General features: G+C 42.3%; 1 protein-coding gene across 1 annotated transcript in view; it reads right to left on the minus strand.

The window, feature by feature from the left end:
• The window catches only part of LOC116958389 (uncharacterized), a 49,992-nt gene that overhangs the window by 20,112 nt on the left and 12,335 nt on the right, over positions 1-17,545 (minus strand). Inside the window, exons 3-7 of the mRNA XM_076056739.1 lie at positions 15,415-15,559; positions 11,760-11,941; positions 8,742-8,892; positions 5,566-5,729; positions 99-152 (exon numbers count right to left, since the gene is read on the minus strand). Coding sequence (XP_075912854.1) covers positions 99-152; positions 5,566-5,729; positions 8,742-8,892; positions 11,760-11,941; positions 15,415-15,559 — 696 coding nt within the window. The remainder of the gene's footprint in view (positions 1-98; positions 153-5,565; positions 5,730-8,741; positions 8,893-11,759; positions 11,942-15,414; positions 15,560-17,545) is intronic.

Here is a 17,545-nt window from a genome sequence, read left to right on the forward strand (position 1 = left end):
CGAAGGCCTCGAATCGAGTTTCACAGCTGAAAACATGTCGAAGCAACGCGGCTTTGTGGTCCAGTGAGGTGCACTCGGCTCTGTTGCTCCGTACTCACTTGTCGAGACCTTAATGGGATTCATCGTTTCGAAGTTCACGACAACTCCGTCCCCTGTGCAACAAACAACAACAACAACAACGATAAGCAAACAAAGTTATTTAACTTCCTTTAACAAACTCGAGTTGCGGAGTTTCGGGGAAGTTTCGATAGCAGTGCGACGCGTGGGACGGGGGGGGCTGAGTAAGATTTGTGTGAGATTTGTGACGCTGAGTAAGATTTGTGTGAGATTTGTGACGCTGAGTAAGATTTGTGTGAGATTTGTGATGCTGAGTAAGATTTGCGTGAGATTTGTGACGCTGAGTAAGATTTGTGTGATATTTGTGATGCTGAGTAAGATTTGTGTGAGATTTGTGATGCTGAGTAAGATTTGTGTGAGATTTGTGACGCTGAGTAAGATTTGTGTGAGATTTGTGACGCTGAGTAAGATTTGCGTGATATTTGTGACGCTGAGTAAGATTTGTGTGAGATTTGTGACGCTGAGTAAGATTTGTGTGAGATTTGTGACGCTGAGTAAGATTTGCGTGAGATTTGTGACGCTGAGTAAGATTTGCGTGATATTTGTGACGCTGAGTAAGATTTGCCTGAGATTTGTGACGCTGAGTAAGATTTGTGTGAGATTTGTGACGCTGAGTAAGATTTGTGTGAGATTTGTGACGCTGAGTAAGATTTGCGTGAGATTTGTGACGCTGAGTAAGATTTGTGTGAGATTTGTGACGCTGAGTAAGATTTGTGTGAGATTTGTGATGCTGAGTAAGATTTGTGTGAGATTTGTGACGCTGAGTAAGATTTGTGTGAGATTTGTGACGCTGAGTAAGATTTGCGTGATATTTGTGATGCTGAGTAAGATTTGTGTGAGATTTGTGACGCTGAGTAAGATTTGTGTGAGATTTGTGACGCTGAGTAAGATTTGCGTGATATTTGTGACGCTGAGTAAGATTTGTGTGAGATTTGTGATGCTGAGTAAGATTTGTGTGAGATTTGTGACGCTGAGTAAGATTTGTGTGAGATTTGTGACGCTGAGTAAGATTTGTGTGATATTTGTGATGCTGAGTAAGATTTGTGTGAGATTTGTGACGCTGAGTAAGATTTGTGTGAGATTTGTGACGCTGAGTAAGATTTGCGTGAGATTTGTGACGCTGAGTAAGATTTGTGTGAGATTTGTGATGCTGAGTAAGATTTGTGTGAGATTTGTGACGCTGAGTAAGATTTGTGTGAGATTTGTGACGCTGAGTAAGATTTGCGTGATATTTGTGACGCTGAGTAAGATTTTTGTGAGATTTGTGACGCTGAGTAAGATTTGTGTGAGATTTGTGACGCTGAGTAAGATTTGCGTGAGATTTGTGACGCTGAGTAAGATTTGCGTGATATTTGTGACGCTGAGTAAGATTTGCCTGAGATTTGTGACGCTGAGTAAGATTTGTGTGAGATTTGTGACGCTGAGTAAGATTTGTGTGAGATTTGTGACGCTGAGTAAGATTTGTGTGAGATTTGTGATGCTGAGTAAGATTTGTGTGAGATTTGTGACGCTGAGTAAGATTTGTGTGAGATTTGTGACGCTGAGTAAGATTTGTGTGAGATTTATGACGCTGAGTAAGATTTGTGTGAGATTTGTGACGCTGAGTAAGATTTGTGTGAGATTTGTGACGCTGAGTAAGATTTGTGACGCTGAGTAAGATTTGTGTGAGATTTGTGACGCTGAGTAAGATGTGTGTGAGATTTGTGACGCTGAGTAAGATTTGTGTGAGATTTGTGACGCTGAGTAAGATTTGTGTGAGATTTGTGACGCTGAGTAAGATTTGTGTGAGATTTGTGACGCTGAGTAAGATTTGCGTGAGATTTGTGACGCTGAGTAAGATTTGTGTGAGATTTGTGATGCTGAGTAAGATTTGCGTGAGATTTGTGACGCTGAGTAAGATTTGTGTGAGATTTGTGATGCTGAGTAAGATTTGTGTGAGATTTGTGATGCTGAGTAAGATTTGTGTGAGATTTGTGACGCTGAGTAAGATTTGTGTAGATTTGTGACGCTGAGTAAGATTTGTGTGAGATTTGTGACGCTGAGTAAGATTTGTGTGAGATTTGTGACGCTGAGTAAGATTTGTGTGAGATTTGTGACGCTGAGTAAGATTTGTGTGAGATTTGTGACGCTGAGTAAGATTTGTGTGAGATTTGTGACGCTGAGTAAGATTTGCGTGAGATTTGTGACGCTGAGTAAGATTTGCGTGACATTTGTGACGCTGAGTAAGATTTGCGTGAGATTTGTGACGCTGAGTAAGATTTGTGTGAGATTTGTGATGCTGAGTAAGATTTGTGTGAGATTTGTGACGCTGAGTAAGATGTGTGTGAGATTTGTGACGCTGAGTAAGATTTGTGTGAGATTTGTGACGCTGAGTAAGATTTGTGTGAGATTTGTGACGCTGAGTAAGATTTGTGTGAGATTTGTGACGCTGAGTAAGATTTGCGTGAGATTTGTGACGCTGAGTAAGATTTGTGTGAGATTTGTGATGCTGAGTAAGATTTGCGTGAGATTTGTGACGCTGAGTAAGATTTGTGTGAGATTTGTGATGCTGAGTAAGATTTGTGTGAGATTTGTGATGCTGAGTAAGATTTGTGTGAGATTTGTGATGCTGAGTAAGATTTGTGTGAGATTTGTGACGCTGAGTAAGATTTGTGTAGATTTGTGACGCTGAGTAAGATTTGTGTGAGATTTGTGACGCTGAGTAAGATTTGTGTGAGATTTGTGACGCTGAGTAAGATTTGTGTGAGATTTGTGACGCTGAGTAAGATTTGCGTGACATTTGTGACGCTGAGTAAGATTTGTGTGAGATTTGTGATGCTGAGTAAGATTTGTGTGAGATTTGTGACGCTGAGTAAGATTTTTGTGAGATTTGTGATGCTGAGTAAGATTTGTGTGAGATTTGTGATGCTGAGTAAGATTTGTGTGAGATTTGTGATGCTGAGTAAGATTTGTGTGAGATTTATGACGCTGAGTAAGATTTGTGTGAGATTTGTGACGCTGAGTAAGATTTGTGTGAGATTTGTGACGCTGAGTAAGATTTGTGACGCTGAGTAAGATTTGCGTGAGATTTGTGACACTGAGTAAGATGTGTGTGAGATTTGTGACGCTGAGTAAGATTTGTGTGAGATTTGTGACGCTGAGTAAGATTTGTGTGAGATTAGTGACGCTGAGTAAGATTTGTGTGAGATTTGTGACGCTGAGTAAGATTTGTGTGAGATTTGTGATGCTGAGTAAGATTTGTGTGAGATTTGTGACGCTGAGTAAGATTTGCGTGAGATTTGTGACGCTGAGTAAGATTTGTGTGAGATTTGTGAGGCTGAGTAAGATTTGCGTGAGATTTGTGACGCTGAGTAAGATTTGTGTGAGATTTGTGACGCTGAGTAAGATTTGTGTGAGATTTGTGACGCTGAGTAAGATTTGTGTGAGATTTGTGACGCTGAGTAAGATTTGTGTGAGATTTATGACACTGAGTAAGATTTGTGTGAGATTTGTGACGCTGAGTAAGATTTGTGTGAGATTTGTGACGCTGAGTAAGATTTGTGTGAGATTTGTGATGCTCAGTAAGATTTGTGTGAGATTTGTGACGCTGAGTAAGATTTGTGTGAGATTTGTGACGCTGAGTAAGATTTGTGTGAGATTTGTGATGCTCAGTAAGATTTGTGTGAGATTTGTGACGCTGAGTAAGATTTGTGTGAGATTTGTGACGCTGAGTAAGATTTGTGTGAGATTTGTGACGCTGAGTAAGATTTGTGTGAGATTTGTGATGCTGAGTAAGATGTGTGTGAGATTTGTGATGCTGAGTAAGATTTGTGTGAGATTTGTGATGCTGAGTAAGATTTGTGTGAGATTTGTGACGCTGAGAAAGATTTGTGTGAGATTTGTGACGCTCAGTAAGATTTGTGTAGATTTGTGACGCTGAGTAAGATTTGTGTGAGATTTGTGACGCTGAGTAAGATTTGTGTGAGATTTGTGACGCTGAGTAAGATTTGTGTGAGATTTGTGACGCTGAGTAAGATTTGTGTGAGATTTGTGATGCTGAGTAAGATTTGTGTGAGATTTGTGACGCTGAGTAAGATTTGTGTGAGATTTGTGACGCTGAATAAGATTTGTGTGAGATTTGTGACGCTGAGTAAGATTTGTGTGAGATTTGTGACGCTGAGTAAGATTTGTGTGAGATTTGTGACGCTGAGAAAGATTTGTGTGAGATTTGTCATGCTGAGTAAGATTTGTGTCAGATTTGTCACGCTGAATAAGATTTGTGTGAGATTTGTGACGCTGAGTAAGATTTGTGTGAGATTTATGATGCTGAGTAAGATTTGTGTGAGATTTGTGATGCTGAGTAAGATTTGTGTGAGATTTGTGACGCTGAGTAAGATTTGCGTGAGATTTGTGACGCTGAGTAAGATTTGCGTGAGATTTGTGACGCTGAGTAAGATTTGCGTGAGATTTATGACGCTGAATAAGATTTGTGTGAGATTTGTGACGCTGAGTAAGATTTGTGTGAGATTTGTGACGCTGAGTAAGATTTGTTTGAGATTTGTGACGCTGAGTAAGATTTGTGTGAGATTTGTGATGCTGAGAAAGATTTGTGTGAGATTTGTCACGCTGAGAAAGATTTGTGTGAGATTTGTGACACTGAGTAAGATTTGTGTGAGATTTGTGACGCTGATTAAGATTTGCGTGATAATTGTGATGCTGAGTAAGATTTGTGTGAGATTTGGGATGCTGAGTAAGATTTGTGTGAGATTTGTGACGCTGAGTAAGATTTGTGTGAGATTTGTGACGCTGAGTAAGATTTGTGTGAGACTTGTGACGCTGAGTAAGATTTGTGTGAGATTTGTGACGCTGAGTAAGATTTGTGTGAGATTTGTGACGCTGAGTAAGATTTGCGTGAGATTTGTGACGCTGAGTAAGATTTGTGTGAGATTTGTGACGCTGAGTAAGATATGTGTGAGGTTTGTGACGCTGAGTAAGATTTGTGTGAGATTTGTGACGCTGATTAAGATTTGCGTGATAATTGTGATGCTGAGTAAGATTTGTGTGAGATTTGTGACGCTGAGTAAGATTTGCGTGAGATTTGTGACGCTGAGTAAGATTTGTGTGAGATTTGTGACGCTGCCTAAGACATGGAGGGTGATGAGGGTGACGCGTGTCTGATCGTTATCACAGACGTGCCACTGCCCTCCCGAAGGACGCGAATAAACTTTCGCACAGCCCTGGTGCTTGGCTGTTGTGGAGGTCGCCTCACTCCTCCTGAGGACAGACGACACAACCTCCCTAACGTCATTAGTGTTGTTGTTGTGATCGTTGTTGTTGTTATTGTCGTCAATTTAGTTGAATCTGTCCGTCCCACCCCTCAACTCCCGCTCCCTCGCAGAGGAGAAGGGGAACATGGCGGACACCACCCACCCCCCTTCCCCCTCCCCTCCCCTCCCCCCGTGGCCTCACCTTGAAGCCCCCACAGAGAGTCGAGCACGAGGTGGAGTCTGTTGGCGGACGAGCGCAGGCCGGGCGGTCTCACGACGCCGCCGCCGCAGAACACGCCCAGCGAGTCGCCGTTGTCGTCGTAGACGGTCAGCGACTCGTCCACGCAGTCGGGGTCGGAAGACAAGCTGCGGCGGTGGGAGAGCGAGGGTTGTGTGGCGTAGCATGTAAGAGCACGTGTGGTGCGTGGTGTAGCATGTACGAGTGTGTGTAGTGTAGCATGTACGAATATGTGTGGTGTGTAGTGTAGCATGTACGAGTATGTGTGGTGTAGCATGTACGGGCACGTGTAGTGTGTAGTGTAGCATGTACGAGTGTGTGTAGTGTGTAGTGTAACATGTACGAGTATGTGTAGTGTAGCATGTACGAGCACGTGTAGTGTGTAGTGTAGCATGTACGAGCACGTGTGGTGTGTAGTGTAGCATGTACGAGTGTGTGTGGTGTAGCATGTACGAGTATGTGTAGTGTGTAGTGTAGCATGTACGAGTATGTGTAGTGTCGCATGTACGAGTATGTGTAGTGTAGCATGTACGAGTATGTGTGGTGTAGCATGTACGAGTATGTGTGGTGTAGCATGTATGAGCATGGGTAGTGTGTAGTGTAGCATGTACGAGTATGTGTGGTGTGTAGTGTAGCATGTACGAGTATGTGTAGTGTAGCATGTACGAGTATGTGTAGTGTGTAGTGTAGCATGTACGAGTATGTGTAGTGTGTAGTGTAGCATGTACGAGTATGTGTAGTGTGTAGTGTAGCATGTACGAGTATGTGTAGTGTAGCATGTACGAGTATGTGTAGTGTGTAGTGTAGCATGTACGAGTATGTGTGGTGTAGCATGTACGAGTACGTGTAGTGTGTAGTGTAGCATGCACGAGTATGTGTGGTGTGTAGTGTTGCACGTATAGAAGTGCATAGTCGTGTGTAGTGTAGTGTATAGCAATGCCGTGTATAGTATAGTATATAGCACACACACACACGTACACACGCACACAGGTACACACGCACAGAGGTGTACACACACACACGTACACACGCACACACGTGTACACACACACGTACACACGCACACAGGTATACACACACACACATACACACGCACACAGGTATATACACACACACATACACACGCACACAGGTACACACACACACACACGTACACACGCACACAGGTACACACACACACACGTACACACGCACGTACTGTCGCGTATAGCCGCGTGCAGCCCTATAGTGCAGCGTAGTCGCGTACAGCTGCGCAGGGCGTGCCGAACTTCTAACCGCGACCCACATGTGCCGTTCACCAAATCGAGAGCTCACTTGAATTGCGGGAACCTCAGCTTGACCTGGTATCTGTGGGGTCCACACCGCCCCTCCCCAATCGAGAGCTCACTTGAAGTGCTGGAACCTCAGCTTGACCTGGTTTCTGGGGGGTCCACACCTTCCCTCCCCAATCGAGAGCTCACTTGAATTGCTGGAACCTCAGCCTTGACCTGGTATCTGTGGGGTCCACACCGCCCTTCCCCAATAGAGAGCTCACTTGAATTGCTGGAACCTCAGCTTGACCTGGTATCTGTGGGGTCCACCGTGCCCCTACCCAATCGAGAGCTCACTTGAATTGCTGGAACCTCAGCTTGACCTGGTATCTGTGGGGTCCACCGCGCCCCTCCCCAATCGAGAGCTCACTTGAAGTGCTGGAACCTCAGCTTGACCTGGTATCTGTGGGGTCCACACGGCCCCTCTCCAATCGAGAGCTCACTTGAATTGCTGGAACCTCAGCTTGACCTGGTGTCTGTGGGGTCCACCGCGCCCCTCCCCAATCGAGAGCTCACTTGAATTGCTGGAACCTCAGCTTGACCTGGTGTCTGTGGGGTCCACCGCGCCCCTCCCCAATCGAGAGCTCACTTGAATTGCTGGAACCTCAGCTTGACCTGGTATCTGTGGGGTCCACACCGCCCCTCCCCAATCGAGAGCTCACTTGAATTGCTGGAACCTCAGCTTGACCTGGTATCTGTGGGGTCCACCCCGCCCCTCCCCAATCGAGAGCTCACTTGAATTGCTGGAACCTCAGCTTGACCTGGTATCTGTGGGGTCCACCGTGCCCCTACCCAATCGAGAGCTCACTTGAATTGCTGGAACCTCAGCTTGACCTGGTATCTGGGGGGTCCACACGGCCCCTCCCCAATAGAGAGCTCACTTGAATTGCAGGAACCTCAGCTTGACCTGGTATCTGTGGGGTCCACCCCGCCCCTCCCCAATCGAGAGCTCACTTGAATTGCTGGAACCTCAGCTTGACCTGGTATCTATGGGGTCCACTGCGCCCCTCCCAAATCGAGAGCTCACTTGAATTGCTGGAACCTCAGCTTGACCTGGTATCTGTGGGGTCCACCGTGCCCCTACCCAATCGAGAGCTCACTTGAATTGCTGGAACCTCAGCTTGACCTGGTATCTGTGGGGTCCACCCGGCCCCTCCCCAATCGAGAGCTCACTTGAATTGCTGGAACCTCAGCTTGACCTGGTATCTGTGGGGTCCACACGGCCCCTCCCCAATCGAGAGCTCACTTGAATTGCTGGAACCTCAGCTTGACCTGGTATCTGTGGGGTCCACCCGGCCCCTCCCCAATCGAGAGCTCACTTGAATTGCTGGAACCTCAGCTTGACCTGGTATCTGTGGGGTCCACCGCGCCCCTACCCAATCGAGAGCTCACTTGAATTGCTGGAACCTCAGCTTGACCTGGTATCTATGGGGTCCACCGCGCCCCTCCCAAATCGAGAGCTCACTTGAATTGCTGGAACCTCAGCTTGACCTGGTATCTGTGGGGTCCACCGCGCCCCTCCCCAGTCGAGAGCTCACTTGAATTGCTGGAACCTCAGCTTGACCTGGTATCTGTGGGGTCCACACGGCCCCTCCCCAATCGAGAGCTCACTTGAATTGCTGGAACCTCAGCTTGACCTGGTATCTGTGGGGTCCACCGCGCCCCTACCCAATCGAGAGCTCACTTGAATTGCTGGAACCTCAGCTTGACCTGGTATCTATGGGGTCCACCGCGCCCCTCCCAAATCGAGAGCTCACTTGAATTGCTGGAACCTCAGCTTGACCTGGTATCTGTGGGGTCCACACCGCCCCTCCCCAATCGAGAGCTCACTTGAATTGCTGGAACCTCAGCTTGACCTCGTATCTGGGGTCCACCTGGACGGTCCACCGGCACAGGGCGCTCCTCTCGCCAGCCGCGGAGAAGTTGGACGACGACAGCGACCCCTGGCCGCCGACGAGCGTCTCCCTGCACGGTGACCCCACTGGCGGTGGTGGAGGTGGTGGAGGGTTACGTCGCATTCATACTTCCGTGATGCAGGTGTTATTTGTGGGGGGTGGGGGGGGGGGTGTTGTATATGGCCCCTTTTCCCCATCTTTAATATCAATAACAATGTTTTGCCGATATAAATAGATGTATGTTTTTTTTGTTTAACCGAAATAATTAATGAAAACAGGCCCGGTCCCACAGCCATAGCTGGTTTCATTTGTGGGGAGTGGGGGTGGGGGGGGGGTTGGGGTGGGGTGGGCTTAGATCGCGTGAATGTATAGATGCCGTTTTCTTTGGGTCTTTCGGCAAAGTCATCGCGCAGGTATAGAAAAAAAATAAAATAGATCACGGCGTTTCGGGCGCAAGCACAAGAAGTCCGTCATCAGGTGGGAAAAATCGCGATTTGATTATTTTGTTTTATACCCCACGTGGCTTTTACCGAAAGAACCATGGAGAAAGGTGCGAATGGAAAAGATAACAAAAAATAAAAAAATAAAAAACGATGACGTCTCGATCGCAACGCAAACGTTCGATTTAAAGCTTTCGTGACTGCAAGGATTCATCTTCTTTGGTTCTTTCGGTAAAGTCACGTAGAAGGGAAACAATAACCTGATGATGATTTCGATTTCAAGCTTTTGTCACTATAGGATTCATCTTCTTTGGTTCTTTCGGTAAAGTCACGTAGAAGGGAAACAATAACCTGATGATGATTTCGATTTCAGGCATTCGTGACTGCAAGGATTCATCTTCTTTGGTTCTTTCGGTAAAGTCACGTAGAAGGGAAACAATAACCTGATGATGATTTCGATTTCAAGCTTTCGTCACTATAGGATTCATCTTCTTTTGTTCTTTCGGTAAAGTCACGTAGAAGGGAAACAATAACCTGATGATGATTTCGATTTCAGGCATTCGTGACTGCAAGGATTCATCTTCTTTGGTTCTTTCGGTAAAGTCACCACCACGTAGAATGAGAATAAAATAATAAATTGATAAAATAAAATGACGCAATTAAATTCTCACGACGTTTCGGCCACAACACAAGCGGCCTTAATCAGGTGAAGGGATGAGACTGTCTGGAGGACAGCGCTGGAGCGTCCTCTAGACAGTCTCGTCCCTCGTCCCTTCACCTGATGAAGGCCGCTTGTGTTGTGGCCCGAATCGTCGTGAGCATTTTACTGTGTTATTTTATTTTATCAATTTATTATTTTATTCTCATTCTACGTGGTGACTTTACCGAAGGAACCAAAGAAGATGAATCCTTGCAGTCACGAAATCTTCAAATCGAAAGTTGTTGTTGTTGTTGTTTGACTTGCATTCCCACTGGGATTTTTTTCACACGGCATTGGTGGTGTACACGGTGCTTTTTTCAGGAATATTTTTGCTGTTTTTTTTTCCCCCCCATGGATTTTCTGTTTTGCACAGTCAACCCAAAGTCACTTTAAGATGTTTTTAATGTTCGTGTTTTTGTTTTTCTTTGTTGTTTGTTGTGGGGTTGCACTCCGATTCAAGAGCCGAATGGCTCACAGGGCTATGCCAAAATAAACTGAAACTGAAAGGGCTGCCCGGTAAGAGTCAGCAAGTTGACGTGAGATCGTTGAGCTGGGTCCAAGGCGGGCGCCCTGAGGTGGCCGTGTTCCTGTGAGAGATTGGCACGTTAATGTGAGATATTGGCATGTTAATGTGAGATATTGGCACGTTAATGTGAGATATTGGCACGTTAATGTGAGATATTGGCACGTTAATGTGAGATATTGGCATGTTAATGTGAGATATTGGCACGTTAATGTGAGATATTGGTGTGTTAATGTGAGATATTGGCGTGTTAATGTGAGATATTGGCATGTTAATGTGAGATAATGGCACGTTAATGTGAGATATTGACACGTTAATGTGAGATATTGGTGTGTTAATGTGAGATATTGGCATGTTAATGTAAGATATTGGCATGTTAATGTGAGAGATTGGAATGTTAATGTGAGATATTGGCACGTTAATGTCAGATATTGGCGTGTTAATGTGAGAGATTGGCATGTTAATGTGAACGATTGGCATGTTAATGTGACATATTGGCATGTTAATGTGACATATTGGTGTGTTCCTGTGAGAGATCGGCACGTTAATGGAGGACCTCAAAGCAAAAAAAAACAAAACCTCGAGCTCGGTGAGCTCAGCGGCCGTGTTAGGGCGAGAAATGAAACCGGTTAATGTAAAATCAGAGAGCCCAAAACATCAACTAACATCGGAAGGTGGCCGAGCCTCTCCCCCCACCCCACCCCCTGGCGCAGCGACGCGGAACGGAAGCCTCGGCCCTCTCGTGAGTCCCGCCGGAGTCTCGCCGCCACGTGGGAGCGCTCAACGAGTCAAGCGAGGGGCCTCGCAGCGTCATCGCAGCAAGACAGACAGACAGACAGACACACAGACAGACAGACAGACATACAGACAAACAGACAGACAGACAGACACACAGACACACAGACAGACAGACAGACAAACAGACACACAGACAGACAGGCAGACACACAGACAGACAAACAAACAGACAGACAGACAGACAGACACACAGACAGACAGACACACAGACAGACAGACAGACAAACAAACAAACAGACAGACAGACAAACAAACAGACAGACAAACAAACAGACAAACAGACAAACAAACAAACAGACAGACAGACAAACAAACAGACAGACAGACAGACAAACAAACAAACAGACAGACAGACAGACAAACAAACAGACAGACAAACAAACAGACAAACAGACAAACAAACAAACAGACAGACAGACAGACAAACAAACAGACAGACAGACAGACGAACAAACAGACAGACAAACAGACAGACAGACAGATTAAACTCACCCCTGTAAAACGCGCTGAAGTTGCCGGCGATTCCCCGCGTGTCGTACGTGGCCCTCACGGACAAGGCGTTGGAGGACGAGATGATGGGAGCTGGGACTCCGTCGCCGGCGTACTTCCCCAGGAGCGGCGAGTCCACGGATGGCCCGTCGTAGACATAGACGACCTCGGCACCCGCCTGCAGACTTCGCGCGGACAGCGGACAGCGGACAGCGGACAGCGGAGAGTGGACAGCGGAGAGTGGACAGCGGACAGCGGAGAGTGGACAGCGGACAGCGGACAGCGGACAGCGGACAGCTGCTGCTGTGACACGCCCCCGACGGTGGCATTGTCCTGGAATCACATCTTTTACAGACGGAACCAGAATACCCTATACCCAGAATACAATACCCTGGTGTCTACAAACTAAGTTGCCTCTGTGGTAGTAGTTACATTGGAGAAACCAAACGCCATATCTCGGACCGCATTCGTGAACATAAAGCAGACCTTAAACACGGTAGGACCAACACCTCGGCCGTAGCAGATCATTGTTCTAATTCAGTAGGCTCACATGCCATTGACTTTTCCAAGACGGAGGTTCTTTGTAAGCCATCTGGCTTCCATGAGAGATTCGTTCATGAGGCTATCCACATATACAAACACAGAGACAATTTCAACCGAGAAGATGGATTCTATCTTAGCAATCATTGGAAAGATTTGATAAATCATTTCAGTTCTTGATTGATTGTTCACGCTTACAGTGCCTTTCAGACAGCATACATAAAAACAAATTTCGTCTCCCCCCTCCTCTTTTCAAAAAAAAAAATAGATGGACTAGTCCTGGCAAACTGCCATCGTTGCGCGTGACGCAAACGTTATTTTTATATATATAAATAAATATGCCGTTTTCAAAATAAATTTATGCAAACCGACACACCTGATGATGACCGTTTGAGTTATGGTCGAAACGTCGTGAGAATTTTTTATTGTTTTATATATATTTTGTTATTTTGTTGTTTCTCTTCAACGTGACTTTACCGAAAAAACTAAGAATATGAATTACTGCAGTCACGAAAGCTTTAAATAAAAAAATAATTTTATTGTTTTATATTTTTTATATTTTATTGTTTCCCTTCTACGTGGTGACTTTACCGAAAGAACCAAGTATAATAATTTTATTGTTTCATATTTTTATTATTTTATTGTTTCCCTTCTATACGTGGTGACTTTACCGAAAGAACTAAGAATAATAATTTTATTGTTTTATATTTTTATTATTTTATTGTTTTCCTATCTAACGTGGTGACTTTACCGAAAGAACCAAGAATAATAATTTTATTGTTTTATATTTTTTTTATTTTATTGTTTCCCTATCTAACGTGGTGACTTTACCGAAAGAAACAAGTATAATAATTTTATTGTTTTATATTTTTATTATTTTATTGTGTTCCTATCTAACGTGGTGACTTTACCCAAAGAACCAAGAATAATAATTTTATTGTTTCATATTTTTATTATTTTATTGTTTCCCTTCTATATGTGGTGACTTTACCGAAAGAACCAATAATAATAATTTTATTGTTTAATATTTTTATTATTTTACCTCCACTTTACCGAAAGAACCAAGAATAATAATTTTATTGTTTAATATTTGTATTATTTTATTGTTTCCCTTCTATATGTGGTGACTTTACCGAAAGAACCAAGAATAATAATTTTATTGTTTTATATTTTTTATATTTTATTGTTTCCCTTCTACGTGGTGACTTTACCGAAAGAACCAAGTATAATAATTTTATTGTTTCATATTTTTATTATTTTATTGTTTCCCTTCTATACGTGTTGACTTTACCGACAGAACCAAGAATAATAATTTTATTGTTTATATTTTTAATATTTTATTGTTTCCCTTCTACGTGGTGACTTTACCGAAAGAACCAAGTATAATAATTTTATTGTTTCATATTTGTATTATTTTATTGTTTCCCTTCTATACGTGGTGACTTTACCGAAAGAACTAAGAATAATAATTTTATTGTTTTATATTTTTATTATTTTATTGTTTTCCTATCTAACGTGGTGACTTTACCGAAAGAACCAAGAATAATAATTTTATTGTTTTATATTTTTTTATTTTATTGTTTCCCTATCTAACGTGGTGACTTTACCGAAAGAAACAAGTATAATAATTTTATTGTTTTATATTTTTATTATTTTATTGTTTTCCTATCTAACGTGGTGACTTTACCCAAAGAACCAAGAATAATAATTTTATTGTTTCAGATTTTTATTATTTTATTGTTTCCCTTCTATATGTGGTGACTTTACCGAAAGAACCAAGAATAATAATTTTATTGTTTTATATTTTTATTATTTTATTGTTTCCTTTCTATACGTGGTGACTTTACCGAAAGAACCAAGAATAATAATTGTATTGTTTAATATTTTTATTATTTTATTGTTTCCCTATCTAACGTGGTGACTTTACCGAAAGAACCAAGAATAATAATTTTATTGTTTTATATTATTATTTTATTGTTTCCCTTCTACGTGGTGACTTTACCGAAAGAACCAAGAATAATAATTTTATTGTTTTATATTTTTATTATTTTATTGTTTCCCTATCTAACGTGGTGGTGACTTTACCGAAAGAACCAAGAATAATAATTTTATTGTTTTATATTTTCATTATTTTATTGTTTCCCTATCTAACGTGGTGGTGACTTTACCGAAAGAACCAAGAATATTAATTTTATTGTTTCATATTTTTGTTATTTTATTGTTTCCCTATCTAACGTGGTGGTGACTTTACCCAAAGAACCAAGAATAATAATTGTATTGTTTCATATTTTTATTATTTTATTGTTTCCCTTCTACGTGTGGTGACTTTACCGAAAGAACCAATAATAATAAATTTATTTATATTCTTAGTTTTTTCTGTAAAGTCACGTTGAAGAGAAACAACATAACCGTTTGAGTTATGGTCGAAACGTCGTGAGAATTTTTTATTGTTTTATATATATTTTATTATTTTGTTGTTTCTCTTCAACGTGACTTTACCGAAAAAACTAAGAATATGAATTACTGCAGTCACGAAAGCTTTAAATCAAAATAATTTTATTGTTTAATATTTTTATTATTTTACCTCCACTTTACCGAAAGAACCAACAATAATAATTTTTGTGTTTAATATTTGTATTATTTTATTGTTTCCCTTCTATATGTGGTGACTTTACCGAAAGAACCAATAATAATAATTTTATTGTTTAATATGTTTATTATTTTATTGTTTCCCTTCTATACGTGGTGACTTTACCGAAAGAACCAAGAATAACAATTCTATTGTTTTATATTTTCAATATTTTATTGTTTCCCTATCTAACGTGGTGGTGACTTTACCGAAAGAACCAAGAAAATCGATGACATTGGCGAGGAAAGCCTACTAGGTGGTGAACCCGACGTTCGTACTTACGCCCCCTCTAGCATGAGCACACGTGCACGTTGTGTTGAACCTCCACCGCCGTCGTGTACGAGGGACATCCGTGCTCATCGGCGGAGCGGACTCTTAACAGCCCGAAGCGTTTCGTGACGCGTGGTTGCGAACCTGTGGGCCAGAGTGAGTGCACCTATACATCCCCTCCCTTCCCTTCCCTCCCTTCCCCCCACAACCGCCGCTTACCTGAACGTCTGGAAGCGAAGGATCACGGCCGTACCCGGCCCGCCGGTTATGGTCCAGAGGCAGTCACCGACGTTGGGCCTCGCGAGCAAATCGGCGAATCGGACGGTGCCGCTCGCGCCGGATGGGTTGATGCGACAGACTCCGCCTAGGGCATCGCGGGCCACTCTTTAGTTACTTTCACCGGACGAATCGTCAAAGGGGGGGAAGCGGGGCGGAGGACCACGGAGTCACCAAGAGATGTGTTGATGCTACACACTATACACTGCTATACACCGCGCTACAATGTACACGTCAGTAATATACGCTACACTATACACTACACTGTACACTACACTATACACTATACACTACACTACTATACACTACTATACACTACACTATACACATTACTACTATAGTATACACTACTATACACCGCGCTACAATATACATGTCACTAATATACGCTGCACTATACACTACACGACAATACACTAGACGACTATACACTACACTATACACATCACTGCTATACACTACACTATACACTACACTATACACGACACTACTATACACTACACTATACACATCACTGCTATATACTACACTATACACTTCACTACTTTCCACTACACTATACACTACACTATACACTACACTATACACTACACTATACACGACACTACTATACACTATACTACTATTTGCTAGACTACTGTGCACTACACTACTATTTGCTAGACTACTATACACCACACTATTATACACTACACTATACACATCACTGCTATACACTACACTATACACAACACTATACACTACACTATACACATCACTACTATACAATACACTACTATACACTACACTATACACTTCACTACTTTCCACTACACTATACACTACACTATACACTACACTATACACGACACTACTATATACTACACTACTATTTGCTACACTACTATACACTACACTACTATTTGCTAGACTACTATACACCACACTACTATACACTACACTACTATACACTACTATACACTACACTACTATACACTACACTATATACTACACTACTATACAACACACTACTATACACTACACTACTATACACTACACTATACACTACACTTCTATACACCACACTACTATACACTACACTACTATACACTACACTATACACTACACTACTATACACCACACTACTATACGCTACACTACTATACACTACACTATACACTACACTACTATACACTACACTACTATACACTACACTATACACTACACTACTATACACCACACTACTATACGCTACACTACTATACACTACACTACTATACACTACACTACACTATACATGACACTACTATACACTACACTATACACTACACTACAATACACTACACTACTATACACTACACTACTATACACCACACTACTATATGCTACACTACTATACACTACACTACTGTTTGCTAGACTACTATACACTACACTATACACTACACTACTATACACTACACTATACACTACACTATACACTACACTACTATACACTACACTACTATACACTACACTATACAATGGACTACTATACACTACACTACTATACACTACACTATACACTACACTATACACTACTATACACTACACTACTATACACTACACTACTATACACTACACTACTATACACTACACTATACACTACACTATACACCACACTACTATACACTACACTATACACTATACACTACACTATACACTACACTACTATACACTACACTATACACTACACTATACACTACACTATACACTACACTACTATACACTACACTACTATACACTACACTATACACTACACTATACACTACACTACTATACACCACACTACTATACACTACACTATACACTACACTACTATACACTACACTATACATCACACTACTATACACTACACTATACACTACACTATACACTACACTATGCACTACACTACTATACACCACCCTACACTTTACACTACACTATACATCCCACTACTATACACTACACCACTCTACTATACACCACACTACTATACACCACCCTACACTTTACACTACACTACTATACACCACCCTACACTTTACACTACACTATAAACTACACTACAGAG

This window comes from Petromyzon marinus, chromosome 77, assembly GCF_048934315.1.
Source record: "Petromyzon marinus isolate PM22_M1 ecotype Great Lakes invasive population chromosome 77, UKy_Petmar_22M1.pri1.0, whole genome shotgun sequence".
Taxonomy (NCBI): domain Eukaryota; kingdom Metazoa; phylum Chordata; class Hyperoartia; order Petromyzontiformes; family Petromyzontidae; genus Petromyzon; species Petromyzon marinus.